A 14,077-nucleotide genomic window follows, 5' to 3' on the forward strand; every position below is an offset into this window, starting at 1 on the left:
TAGGTGTACAAAGGCCATCACACATTAAAAACAGAACAAGACAAACACACCTTTAGTATACAGCTACAAGAAGCTTTAACAATGTTTTCTGGCCAGGGGAGTAGAGTGGCTCCTACGTCACTGCTTTGTAGGCATTCAGCATCTGCTTAGGAGCATTGCTGAAGAGATTTAACCCATTTGATCCAGCATTATAGCCCTGGATTAAAAAGCCTGTATGAAACTTTCAATCTCATTACAACGCCAGCATCCACAGTAGGTGATTTAGCTGCAAATCCAGTTCCAGCTTTGCATTGAGATATTGCCAGAAGCAGCATTGCTAGGAAAATGCAGTGTGACTTACTTTGGGGGGATTTGAATGGTGATCCTTCTTCTTTATGCTGTGGCCCCAATCCTTGTGTTTGGCACCCATTTTCATTCAGCTCCTGCAGCTTTGGTGTGTCATCATGCATGCTTACAGCTAACATGCCTCGATAGAGCATGGAAAGCTCCCAAATCTCTAGGAATAAAACATCCCATTAAAGAACCATAAAGCAGCAAATAGGCATCAAGTCCATAGATCTTATTGCTGCTGCTCCTCAGTTTCTGCAGGAGGGGGTGAAAGCTTTCTGTGCTTCAAGCTTTCTCAACAAAGGCTCTTATCTACAGAGCTGGCCGAGGAAAACATGCAGTGTGGTGTGTTTGAATTTTCTTTTTGATTTGTAGAGTCCAGTAAGCTTTCTGGTGGACAGCAGATTCCTGTTCAGATTAATTGTACTGGTGGCAGTCCTTTTCTTATTAACGCTCACAAACATCTTGGTATATATGTGAGCCACAGACTGAAAACACTTATCTGGATGGAAGTGTTTTAATTTTAAACAGGTATTTCTTTAAGGAATCTTTCCTACCGGTTCTGGAAGAATCAAAGTAAATATAAATTTGCCATGCTTGAGGTTTTGGTTGGAGGAGAAACTTTAATTATACTGAGAGTGGCGGATTGCAAAGGTGTTTGGGGTACCCTGTAGCCCTTGGGTTTCATCAGCATTTCCAGGGTGTTGGTGACCCAAAGCTGGCTCTGGGGAGTGCCCGTGGGATGTGTCCATGTGGGTGCAGGAGAGAGGAACTCTCTGCCCAGGTGTGCCCCTAATGTGGAAATCGTGGAGCACATCAGCCCTTCGTTCTTGGGAGTTTCTGGCTCTGTGATAAAAATGAGAGCTGCTTTCCGTTTCGTGACATTATGAAAATGACTCGAAGATATTTCACTTTTTAAACTTGGGTGCTTCAGGAGGGAGGCAGGGAGGGGGAAGATACCCTTGGAAGTTAATTCTGAGGACCAAGCTGACAGCTTTTTGCCACTGTTGCTTTCTTCTAGGTTGAAAAGCTGAAGGCTTGTTACAGCCCCGGCATACAGCAATCTAGCAGGTTAAATGACTTGGGCAACACAGTTTATTAAAACTGGCAAGTGCTCGCTCCAGTTCTCTTCCTGATAGTCAGGGCTGCCTGGGAGAGTAATTGATAGTGGCAGCTGTTGGGAGGGTGTTTCAGATTGCAGCGGGCGATGTGCCCTGACAGACAGCTCTGTACAAACGAGCTGAGTGATGGGGGACGGGCCCAGGCCGGCTGGGAAGAGCTCCCCACTTGGCCTTGGGAATGCTGTGGGAGCCACGCTGGGAACAAAGGGCAGCTCTGCAGCACACGGGTTCAGAGCCGGGCACAAGGGCTTGTGCTCACACTCAGTTTGCTTTGCTCTGTGAGAAAACTCTGTCATTTTTTGTGGAAAATCCACCAGGAACCCAGGATGTTCAGAGGAGCCCATGGCACAGGAGAACATTGTTTTGACACAGCCTAATGTGTAGTACTGCTGTTGTGATGGAAACTTGGCCTTTGCTTCTCAGTAATGTTAAAAATAATCGTGTTGCACACCACGGACCCTTCCAGACAGTAGTTTTATGTGCAGGTCCCATGTCTTTATGTCTTATCTTGAGCTGATTTGCATTAGAATAGGTGGAGGAACTCTGTGCTCCCTTTGTTGGGGAGTTTCTGTGCTGTAGCTCTGCTTGCCTTACCTTTGCAAACAGCCGAATCGCTTAAAGTCTTAAGTAGTGCTACTCTCCTAAAATGCAATGAAAAAGCCATTTATATAAAAGCAAAAGCCATCTAGGGATAAAGAATTAGCACTTAAATATTGATTTTCACTTGTAAGCACTCTACCAGCATCAGCGTTATCGTTGTCAAAGCAAAATGCTTTATTTTCTCTTCTGCTTATTATATGTTCCATATACATACAATACATGATAACATATACAACAATACGTTATGCAGCAGCCTAAAAGTTCAATTTAAAATAATTAAAACAAAAAAAAAAGAAAAACAAAAAAAACCCTAAAAATGTTTACTGACATTTATTTAGTTATTTCTTTGTTTTGACCTCCTGCTGGAAAGTCCTGCTTTTCTTTACTCTTTCCCCTTGCTGATGTTTCAAAACTCTTCCCTGGGACTCATGAGCTCACTCTGAAATTCTCAGCTCCTTGCCATGTGTAATTCCTGTGGTGCTGCTTTTCCAGTGTTTCTTGCTGGAATATGGAGCAGGGTTCACCGTAGCCAGTCTGGCCTGTGTCTGTTTTCAAGGATATGTACAGGGCGGATAGATGGGCTACAGATGGTGGCTGTTGTGTTTCTTGGGAAATTGCCATTGGTAAAGATGTCATTGATGGATGTAGGAGAGGAATTTCTTTCTCACATCACCCTATCACCCTTGCTGTTTGAATGCAACAAGGGAGGCTGCAGAAAGACGTCTGAATGACTCCACTTTTCTTTTTTCCAAGAGACAAAGGAAAGGCGTGCAAGCAAGATTAGATTATTTCCAATCACATTGTACGTGTGTTGACAGTCCCCTTTCAGCAGCAACCAGCAGCTTGCAAAGAGCAAGAGGCAGGGCTGGAACTGCTGTTGCCCTAAGTACTGTTTGTATAACACAGTAACTGCTTATTGGAGTTCTCAAAGCAGCCTTTACATGTTTAATCCCTTGCACTTGAGCTACTCTTAATCAGCTTGAAAGCAAATTCCTGTAACAGAAAGGTTTAATTTGTGTCTGGGACTTTCTGTATTGTGCCTGGGCTGCAGTGCCGTGTAGTTACACACTGTCACCCTCTGCAGCCTTGGGGATGGGCAGTGCGTGGTTATTGCAGCCAGATCCAGGATTCAGGGAACTTTCAGATGGGCTCTTGGCTGATGGTCCCTCAGCTTTGGGTAACTCCTCCTGAAGCACACTTTTTACAGTAATTTAAGCTGTTGGTGACTTTGGGGTTTCCCTTAAACTTCACCTCCAGTTCCTGCAGATTTACACAGCAGGAGCTAAAGCTCTCTGAGCTTTTAAAAATTGTGAAGTTTTCTTCTTTCCCAGTTGAAGCTGGAATTGGATGTAGCCCAAGACGTAGGGAGGTTAACCTTCTGCAGCACTCCAAATTAACAAATTAGTCGATCAGGGAGGCAAGAATTACCAATCCCAGGTTGTTGGGCTTTTTTTCTTGTTAGAGCAGTTTCAGCCTTTTCTTCCCTGTCTCTCACACTCAGTCATCATTCATTCCGGTGAGATCAAGACATGTTTCACTGTCTGTTCATTTAAGAAAACCTCTCAATGGAAGAAGTCCAAGGTGTTTGGTTAGAAAATAAACAAAAGTTGGCATTCTCAAAAGGGGTAGTGCTGTGCATGGAGGAGAGTGGCAGATGTGATCCAGCCTTCCCATAGCATGGCTGGAGCATGAATCATTACAAATGTCAGATTTCCTGTGAAGGGACAAGCTGAACTGACATGCGTTCAGGTTTAATTAAGGTTGAATTATTGGAGCTGACTGTCAAGTCTTAGGCAAATTGGCTCAGCCTGTTATCATTAAGCATGAAAATTACTCTAGGACTTGGTAAAAATAAACACATTTTTGCCTCTAGAACGTTGTGGTGTGGTCGGGTGGGTCTGTGTTTTTGTTGGGGCACTTGTGCTCAGCTCCCTGGGTCCATCTGCTCAGGAGGGCTGGATCAGCAGTCCAAGAACAGAAATTTCTGAAAGGATCTCAATGCAACCTGATCCAGCTTGCACAAAAGGGAGTATTTGGTCGCTTTCCTTGGGATGTTTCCATATGTGAGCAGAAGCCAGCCTGGTCAGAGCTTGGGCATGCAGGAGTGTAGTTCTCTTAGGGGGGATATTCAAGTATCCTGCAGAGAAACTACAAAGTCCAAGATCCTGATCAGAATGGGCACCATCCCTCATTAGAATCATTAAGGTTAACTTTCTGAGGGATTTCAGGAAAGATAGCTCAGAGACTTCCATGTGTGCATTGCAGCCATCAGGAGGAAAAATGACAAAGTCACCAAACACCAGGATTCTCCTCTTCCTGTGTGTGGCTGAGGAGGCTTGGGGGCCGCTCTCTCAGATGTTTTTCCCCTCTTGCCCTTTAATTCACAGCACATATTTCCCTTCTCAGTGCTTCTGCTTTTGTGCAACATGGCTGCAAAAGGAGAGAAGATACTCCCACTCGTGCCTGTAGCTTTTCTGGCGAGGGGGAAACTGGCATGTGGATATTTTCATTGCTGTCGAGAATGAAATGCAAAAACATTGTGCTACTGCATTCTGAGAGATGGAAGTTGGCAGCAGGAATTGTTGTGTACCCCTGGTACCAACTAGCACAACCAGGCTTGGCTGGTCAATTCAGTCAGCAAGGGAGACTGAGCTTTTGCTTTGAGAAAATTGCAAATGAGAGCTAATGCTGAAACCACAGGGAATCAATAGTTGCACATAAAACTGGTCAAACAGCTGCTTTTAATGTGGGACTTTATTGATTTGTTTTGGATCTAATTGACTTTTTACTCAACTAACTTTCGTGGTGCCAGTGTGTTTTGAATATACACCATTAGTCTACATTGCCTATAATTACACAATATGAAGTTTAACTCTGTAGGAGGAGGCCTGTTGGATGCAAAGAGCTAATGGGCTCTGAGGAAACCTATGCTCAGGAATGAAACCCAATTGCTTTTAATGGGTAGCTCCTGAAAAATAGTGGAATCTACAGCTGTGAACACACTTGCTCCAAAATGCAGTGTAGGGAGCCCTGGCTTGACTAGGCAATGACAATTTTTCAACTGTGAGCAGTAAAAACTGAGGAAATTTACAAACATATTATAAAAAATAATGATGTGCAAAAGCATTGAGAATTTTACTTCAAAAATAAATTCTGAATAGTATTGGAACCAAGTCTAGCTATGGCACACAACCAGGTTACCTGTGATGCATGAATTCATATTTGGTAAAGAAATTCACTGAAATGAGAGGCTTGTATTTATTGTAGAGATTAATTTAGGATCTCCAGACATTGTGTCAAACCTGTAAAGATATATAAGGTGCTGGAAAGTACAGTGTTGATAGTACTTGCTGCCAGCCAAAACACTGGTGTTTGGAAAGGCTTCTGCTCCTGTTGCTTGTGGGTTTGAGGCCCCAAGACCTCAAGACATTTTCAGCTGATAAATATAGTTCATATGTTTCCATTCGTCCCCTTCTTGCATTCTGAATTCATACACACACAGTGATGAGCTGAGTGACTGATGGCTGGGGGAAATGGTGCAGTGGGGAGAGCGCAGGCAGAGCCAGAAGCAGTGTGGGAAGCTGCCTTTTATCTCAGGGAGGAGATGCCATCGCCACGTGGGCACTGTGGGCACAGAACACGAGCTGGTGTGCTGCAGGCTCTGATTCAGTGCCGTCCTCCTCCCACCTGATGCCCCCACGGTGGCACTGGGGCTCTGTCCTCGCAGGGGCTGGCTCACAGATGCTGGCCAGAGCTGCTGCACGGCCAGAATTAGCTCATGGCATGTGCTGTGTGTTATTTCCACACCCTCCCACATCAGGAACTGGCTCGGTGCTTTGATGAGGCGGGAGGATTTCAAAGGTGGAATTTGTTTGTGAGGGTGGTGGGAGCATGTTAATGAGTGTAGGTAGCATCTCCTGAGTGTCTGCAAGGCAGCGAAATGCCAGCAGCCCCCAGCACGTTTTGGTGGGTAACAAAAGTGTCTCCTGAAAGTCAGAGGTGCTGTGTGTGCACAGTGGGATGTGTGTGAAACACATCAACAACCTCGTAGCCCATGGAGAGTTTTTCTTGTAATTGTGGGTATGTGTGCACTTAAGGATATACAGTTGAGGGTGAAAAGGGAGTTACAGTGGGAGTTGAATTGCTTTCATGTTGGTCTTTTCAGTTGTCTTCAACCTTTTGGATACTGCTTGATCTGAAATATCTCTTCTTTCCTCCCTTTTTCCTCTGCAGCCTTTTAACTCTGTGGGATTCTTTGTTTAGCTTAATTATGAAAAATAGGTGGATTTGGCACCACAGAAGGAATAATTACATATGGAATTCTCTCTGTTGGTGCATTTTGCAAGGTTGCAGCATTCCTAATAGTTTCAGCATGCTAACAATACAGATGTTTGCATTGTTTAGGGTGAGCAGAACTACATTTGGGCGCCCACTGAACCTCTGTCTGGATTTGTCCAGCATTTGTCCAGCATGTTCTGTTCTTCCACACAAGTGTGTGGCCAGGGGACAGTAGTGTCACAGCTTCTCTGCAGAGCTGTCCCATCCTTGGCTACAGAGATCCCAGGTAGTCTCCATCCTAGAAGACAGGTAGGGTTATGATTAAGAATTGATGCTTGGCTCCTGGTGCATTAGAGCTGGAGTTGAGTCTAAATCCAATGTGGGTTACCTTGAAAGAGCATTGAGAAAATGAAATGTCTTAATGATGAGGCCTGTGTCTCATGAACATGAAACTTACATTGAGCAGGAAATACTGCAGCAGTAACTTGAGACATGTTCTCGCTCCTATTGTACGTAACCTCGGGCCCCTGAAGAAGTCCCAAAGCTGTGTGTTCTCTGTAGCATGCATTCATTTAGTGACAGCTCAGTCCCTTGCACACATGCTGGAAGTTCTGTGGACTGGCCAGTCAAGGACAGCGGAAGGACAGACTCAAACACACATCCATCTTGCAGGAGCAGTGCTCCCACGGCGCTCCCACGAGCTGAAACATGACTTGTTTTTTCCCAGGCACATGTTCTACCAAGCACAGAGAGAAACACAAACCTTTCAGCATGCGCTTTGTTCTCTTTCTCGTTGCTCCACAAGGTCCCACCTTGAATGACAAGCCAGAAGCGAAAGCAGCCAATGTCCCAAAGGTGTCTGGGCTAGAGCGGAGCCGGGAGCTGAGCACCGACGTGCCCTTCGCCCTGCCCATCCCCAGCCCCCAGCCCGTCGCTGCCGTCGTCACCTCGACCTCCTCAGCGCCCACGTCAAGTGCCAGAGCGAGCCCACTGCTGAAGAAGGAGCCAGTGATTCCAGCACCAGCACCGCCCCGGCTCACGCCGCAGCCGCAGCCCCGGCCGCAGTCGCAGCCGCAGCCCCGGCCGCAGTCGCAGCCGCAGCTGATCCCCGAGCTGCGCAGCCAGCCCCCCAGCCACATCCCCCCGCCCCTCAACTACCAAGTGCATCACCAGGTGGCCCACAACGGACTCAACAACATCAGGTTAGAGGGGAAGGGGTGCTCACATCATCTTCAGGCTGCTGCGGGGCTAAAGGTGGTTTCCACTGGGTGGGAATTGCTGGGAGGCAAGGTGAGCGCTCACCTGGGGTGAGATGGTTTGAGATTTGGGTGTTGGACTTCAAGGGCTGGCTTTTCCAGCTGTGGTGGATCAGTGCATTTGAATATCGCAGTGCATTTGCAATTTGAATTTGAGGGGATAAATGCACACCTTCTGGAGAAAGGCACGTGTTCCTTTCACTCCAGTTTCAAGTAAAATTTTGCACAGTGTTGTCTGAGCTTGACTTAGACATGTAAGGTGGTTTGAGTTTGAGCAACACCTTTGTTCCATATTCAGAAATACTTCCATTGCTCATGGCTCTCAGGTTTTTTGGCTCACCAACATCAAAAGAGGGATATCTGTCTTGGACTGTGATCCTTGTGGGTCCCTTCCAGCTCAGAATATCCTGTGATTTGTACTGGAAAATGCTGTGTCCCTGGAGACCAGGGCTCCCGTGTGGGCTGAAAAATCTGCTTCAATCTGACATGTTCAGATCTTGCAGGAGGCTTAGCTCTGCTGTTTAAATTGCCTTCATCCAGTAAGGAGGGTGGGTGAAAATGGTATGGATAAAATGTTTCTAGAGAAAAGAGTTTAGTCAGTCAACTGGAACCTTATAGTGTTTTTGCTGGTACAGAAAACATGCCTTGCCTCCCAAGCAAGAGCTAGACTAGTTTAAACAAGATGAGAAAACTGATTTAAAGCATAATATTTGACTGCACAAAGGTCAGAATATGAATACAGAGAGCTGCCATTAATGTGTATTTCACAGTATCCTGCATACTTAAGCTCTATTGTTTTACCTTGTAAATGCCACCATAGTATAAATGGTGAATAACATTTCAAGCTATTCAAGATCTCTCTGAGATTTAGCTTGCAACAGATATTCAGTGTTGTGGGAGTTACACAACTAATAACTGCAGTGATAGTGTGTTTCAGCCCACAAAACTTATATCACTTGCAATGGAGTAATAATAATAGAAGAAGATGTAAATTACAAATTACTATGAGAAAAATTATTAACATGGTGTGCATTTGCATGCTTGTATGACTACAAGTGCACAGCACATGTGCAGCAGATCCAGAGGAGTACCAGTCACTCGTGCTGTGCAGCTCTGCACACCCAGAGCAGCAGAAAAAGGAATTGGTGTCACTGTGTCCTCCGGTCACAGGGATCCACATGGACACTGGAAGGTCATCAGAGGCTCCATAAAGGTGCACAGTCCAGCTGCCGCTGTGGCCCTCATCAGTACTTACAGATAGCTCTGAGGATTGCAGCACTGAGGAGATGTCCCTCCAGAGAGCCCAGGGCCCGTTCTGCCCTGCTGGAGACGTTCATTAAGATTCACTAACTATCTCCGCTGCCATTAAGACCAGCAAAGGCATGAGCTTGGGGAGATCAGTGTTCCATAGTTGTGTTGTTTCTGGTAGTGTATTTCTTGCACCGTTCCACTCCTGTATTGTAACGCACTCTTTGTCTGTCTGTCTGTCTCCCCTCCCTCCTGTCTCTCTCTCTGCAGCCGGAGCAGCAGTGCTAGCAGTGCAACGAGCATCAGCCTCCCGAAGCACCTGTCCCTGTCTCCCCAGATCCCAGCACACCATTCCTCCGGCCCAGCTCTGCCCCTGTCCATCTCTAATCTTGCTACCTCGCACTTCTCTCTCAGATCGCAGGCGCAGCACCAGCACCATCCGGCCATGTTCGCCACCCCTCCCACGCTGCCACCTCCACCAGCGTTACCCACCAACAGCCTCGTGATACCAGGGCACCCTGCGGGTAGGTGCCTCCTTCTCCAGGGCCGTGCATGCACTGCAGGGTGTGGAGACATGGGCTGGCTGGTGGGCAGTGGAATCCCTTGGCACAGAGCCCTCAGTGTGTGCTGGAGCTGTGACAGTGCTCCTGGAACAGGTGCGAGACCTTGACGTGCTTTAGCAGATGAGAGGTTGTAGACTCACCACTTCCTATAGGAAGTCTTCAAAACAAATGGTTCAACCAAGAAAAAGTCCTGTTCAGGTTCAAGGCATGAGTTGTCCAGTATGGCATTCCACAGTCATCAGATATTTTTTTAGATTAGCAGAGAAGTGATGCACAGTTTGCCATTCTCCCCTTCTCTCTCCCCTCTCCAAAGAAAGCTGCTGCTGTTAGAATTGGTGAGAAAATACTGAAATACTGTTTCTGCAATTGCTCTAAGTGAGCACTTGAGTGTCACTGAAGCCCCTGCCTGATCCTTCGACCAGCAGCACATCCTGCTGGCAGAGCAGGATCCTCTGCTGCTCTGTGCCCATGGCTCTGTGGCCTTTCAGTCTGAGTCAGAGACAGTTCAGCTGACAAGCTCTGCTGCTCTACTCTCACTGTCTTTGCATCCTTTTAAAAAGTTTCCTTTGTTCACCCTGGCCCCCATTCTATTGTCACTTCTGCCCTAAATGCCCTGTTTATAGCTTATCCATTAGCCTACAGCTGTCCCTGGAAGAGACCCTGGCAGCTGGAGACTTCCCAGTAACTTTCACTTGCTGGGGCCTCCTTTTGATCTGGCATTTGAATCCACAACTAACTCAGCAGGGATTAAACAGGACAAGCATTTTGCAAAAAACACACTCTCTCTTTCCTATGAAGTCAGTTAAAGGAATAAGGAAATGACAGATTTGCTGTGGAAAAATCTGATGGTCTTCCATCCCCCTTTTTTGCTTCCAGGAGCTAAATAATGTCTCATTATTTATTACTGCTTCTCTAAGTGAAAAAAACAAAAGTAATAATGGGGCCAAAGTGAGCTCTGAGAACCACGATAGTGCTGTGGGTTCCCTGCCAGAGACAGGACCACATAGGCCAAAGCTGGCAGCTGTCAGGAGCCCTGGCACCATCTAGAATTTCAACCACATGGCTGGGAAGATGTTGGCAGCACTGTGGGAGTCCTATTCATTGCTTCCCCTGTTTAAGGCGAAGGACTACTGTGATGGAGGCTTTGAAAGCATAGCAAAAGGAAATAGCAGAGCTCTCACTAAAAGCATGATATTGCAGTCACTGAAAGCAAGTATGTTTTCACCATTAACTTCAGGAGATGCAAGATCAAGTGACCTATTCACATTCAGCAGCTTGCCAGGAAACAGTAACAGTCTTGCTCCTACTAAAAGGATTTCTCCTGCAATTTAAGTAGGAGAAGCCGAACTTAGTGGAGGGAAAGGTCTGGGTGTCTAACCCTGCAGACAGTGTAATGCCTCTTGTCTGCACTATATGAAATGCCTGCAAAATGGCACATCATAAAATCAATACAGAGTGCTGCAGAGCCAGGAGCTTCTGTTGTCATTCACATAAAACTTCCTTAAAAGCAAACAATATTGCTGAGCAGCCCTGAAGAGTGAGACAAGAATGCTCTTCTGGTGGCATTTATTTCTTTTGAAACCTAAAGCTAATACAAGTAACTTAGGAGCAACCCTTGCTGGGCTTCTGCAGTCTGCTCAAAGGCTGCCCTGATGTGGGATACCCAGAGGAAACAGTGGTCTGCTGAAGGTGAGGGCACCTTGAGCAGGAGTGACTTTTTGTGCCTTGCCCAGCTCCTGTGTGCACACAGGACAGTGCTGGCAGGTCCCAGGGCTGATCCAGGCGTTGCTCAGAGCCCCTCACAGAGCTGGGCTATTCCTTTGCAATTCCATCCTTACTGCGAAGCAGCCACTCCTCCAAGTGCCACTCAGCTTCTCCAAACATCTCCAGGCCTTTTCTTTTCCTGATGGAGGCCAAAGTTGTGGTAGAGGGCTGTGGGCTGGAGCCAGCTGCAAATCTATCAGTCTGACTTCCAGACTCTTAAAGAAATTGGATATCAGAGCACTTACAACTGCCAACTTGCTTTTATCTCTCCCTCCAGAAAAGTGGATTATCTTGATGCTAACAGAAGGATTCAGTTTCTTTAAGCCATGCCAAATTTAAAAGTGTAAACACACACACACGTGAAATCATGCTCAAATTCTCTAAAGAGGTTAGGTTTTGGACCTAAGTGCTTTCAGCCTATGTTTTTTTTTTCTTATTTGCTCAATCCAAGGAGAACCCATTATAGACTCTTTTGCTCCAGAGCCTTAGACTTCAGTATCACAAACATATATACTTTCTGATTTTGTGTTAATTATTATATGGATTGTAGCAGTACACAGTACCTGCTCTTTGCTGAAAAGCACATTACTTAGGTACCCAAAATTTGCTTTCAAATGTGACTTTCATTTGTAGGCTTCTAAGTGGTAGTGGAGACCTTGAAGTTCCCCATCAGAATGCCTGTTTTTAAAGATCTTAACCATGTCACTTCAGAAAGTGATTGATTTAGACATTTCTAATGTTACTGTAAAAAATTGAAGTGAAAGAAATCCCTGCAGAACATGAAATAAAGCTTTAAAGTGCAGGTGTTCTTTTGCCCCTTTATATTCAGAGCTGTAGTTTAAAGGGGTTGTTACAGTGAAAGAAGTGGATTCATGTAAATTCAGAGGCAAGTAGATCAGTCAGGACTGGGTGTGTGTCATCCACAGCTGGGGACACAGGTTGGTCTTCACTTAAAAAATATATATAACATGTTGGGTGCTAATCCCTGTTTGAAGTTCTTAAGCAAAGCCCCAGATAGATTTAATTGTTATATCAGCAGACATTTTGGAGAAGTGGACATTGGTCCTTATTGTCTTCAGTGACATCATTTCTAAAGCACAGATTTCTTCCCCTGCCCTGAACCACATTCACATTCAATGCAAGTTACTATTCCAGAGGAAGATGCTGAGAAGAGGCCACATCATATGGTGGAACATTCTGTTTCAGCAGTCTTTGCAACCTTGATGAGATCTTGATCCACTTCAGTGTTTGTCCCTCTCCCCGCTGATTCCTCCTCTGTATTTTCTCAGAGGAGGAAAGCCTGAAGGCAACGACAAGAAACAAGAATTACAGCCTGTTACAAATTGAGGAAAGGACTGCTTCCTATTTAAGATCTCAAATAAACCCCTTACTGCAAAGAAGGCCTTGATTTATAGGATAGATGTTTCTGGTCACTGCATGCATGTCCTGAGGCTGAGAAGGGAGAGATGGCACAGGCATGGATGGCACAGGGATGGATGTCCAAGCAGGCATTTTCCAGCCACCCAAACCCACAGTTATCTCACTGCACTGCAAATCTTACCAAAATTTTACCTGTTAAGTGCCTGTATGTCAGAGCTTAACACACACCAAATCTCAGTGTGTGTGTGTGTGCCTCTGACTGTCACACACCCAGAGGATGAAGGTCAGTACTGCTCATTTCAAAGTGAGCTGCTGGCCTCCAGAGCACTCCTCAGCACTTTGGGGGTGCAGGAAGGTGCCGCTCCCGTGAGCCTGGGAGGCATCCCCACAGGTGAGGCTGGACTCCCGAGGTGAGGCTGGATCTCTGGGCTGTGACCCCAGAGGTGAGGCTGGATCTCTGGGTGTGCTCCCAGGTCTCTGGGCTGTGACCCCTGAGGTGATGCTGGATCTCTCAGGTGTGACCCCAGAGGTGAGGCTGGACCCCAGAGGTGATGCTGGATCTCTGGGCTGTGACCCCGGAGGTGATGCTGCCCTCTGGGCTGTGCTCCCAGCACACCTGGCTCAGCGGTGCCGGGGAGGAGAGCCGGGCGGGCGCGGGGGCGGGCGGGCCGGGCGAGGGCGAGCCCCGATGATGTTTTCTGCTGTGATGACTCATGGTGTTCTCTCTTGTCTTTAGATACCAGCCTGTTGATATCATTCAACCAACCAATCATGTATTGCCAGCCTCATTCGGGGATTCTGATTGGTACTTTGTCACAGGCATCTCTCTTACCTCCACCAATGAGTCCTCACGTAGAAAACCACCACAGCATGACCTGCAGAAACAGGGAATGCCAGGTGAATATTGACTCTTTCTCCTCCGTCTTTGTGGTACTCACAGGCCCACGGGCCTCTGTGTCTTTTTTTTTCTCTCTCTCTCTCCTCTAGATCACGAACTGCTCAGGCAAGAGCTGAACAACCGGTTTTTGGTTCAGAGTTCGGACCGGGCCGCTGCCTCACTTGGCCCGGTGCCGCTGCTGAGAGCGGAGTTTCACCAGCACCAACACACGCATCAGCACCAACACACCCACCAGCACACATTCACTCCTTTTCCATCCAGCTTGCCCCAGACGCCGCTCATGCCGCCCTCTGCACCTCCCATGGTGCGTACCCCAGCCCAAAATGTGAGGATAAGTAGAGCATCTCTGGTCAAAAAGCCTAACCCGCTCTTGTCAAACAAAACCCAGCCCTCTTCATTCCAGCCAGGGGTGCTGTCCCTGCCCTTCCCACCTGGAGGCCAGCACCCCCAAAGGGACCCCTTTCCACCCAGAGCCCCCACACCACCTCCTGGTCCCCCATGCTGCTACCCATGAGCAGATACAGCACCCACAAGACAAGTCCAGAATCCCTTTATTTTCCTTTTTGTGTGTCCTGCTGTGTATTTCTATTCCCCCTTTCCCAGAGCCAGCTGCCTTGACACACCAAAAGGTGACACCAGCCA

At 46.9% G+C, this 14,077-nt stretch overlaps 1 protein-coding gene across 20 annotated transcripts in view; it reads left to right on the forward strand.

Annotated features, from left to right (window-relative positions):
• FBRSL1 (fibrosin like 1) overlaps window positions 1–14,077 on the forward strand; it is a 495,033-nt gene that overhangs the window by 460,963 nt on the left and 19,993 nt on the right. For 12 of the 20 annotated variants that reach the window (XM_074554517.1, XM_074554511.1, XM_074554512.1 and 9 more), the window contains 3 exons: window positions 7,132–7,528; window positions 9,101–9,354; window positions 13,525–13,760. In XM_074554517.1, the coding sequence (XP_074410618.1) occupies window positions 7,132–7,528; window positions 9,101–9,354; window positions 13,525–13,760 (887 nt within the window). Of the gene's footprint in view, window positions 1–7,131; window positions 7,529–9,100; window positions 9,355–13,273; window positions 13,435–13,524; window positions 13,761–14,077 lie in introns of all 20 variants that reach the window. The other 8 variants (XM_074554513.1, XM_074554522.1, XM_074554523.1 and 5 more) reach the window with 2 other exon arrangements.

This window comes from Zonotrichia albicollis, chromosome 18, assembly GCF_047830755.1.
Source record: "Zonotrichia albicollis isolate bZonAlb1 chromosome 18, bZonAlb1.hap1, whole genome shotgun sequence".
NCBI lineage: Eukaryota > Metazoa > Chordata > Aves > Passeriformes > Passerellidae > Zonotrichia > Zonotrichia albicollis.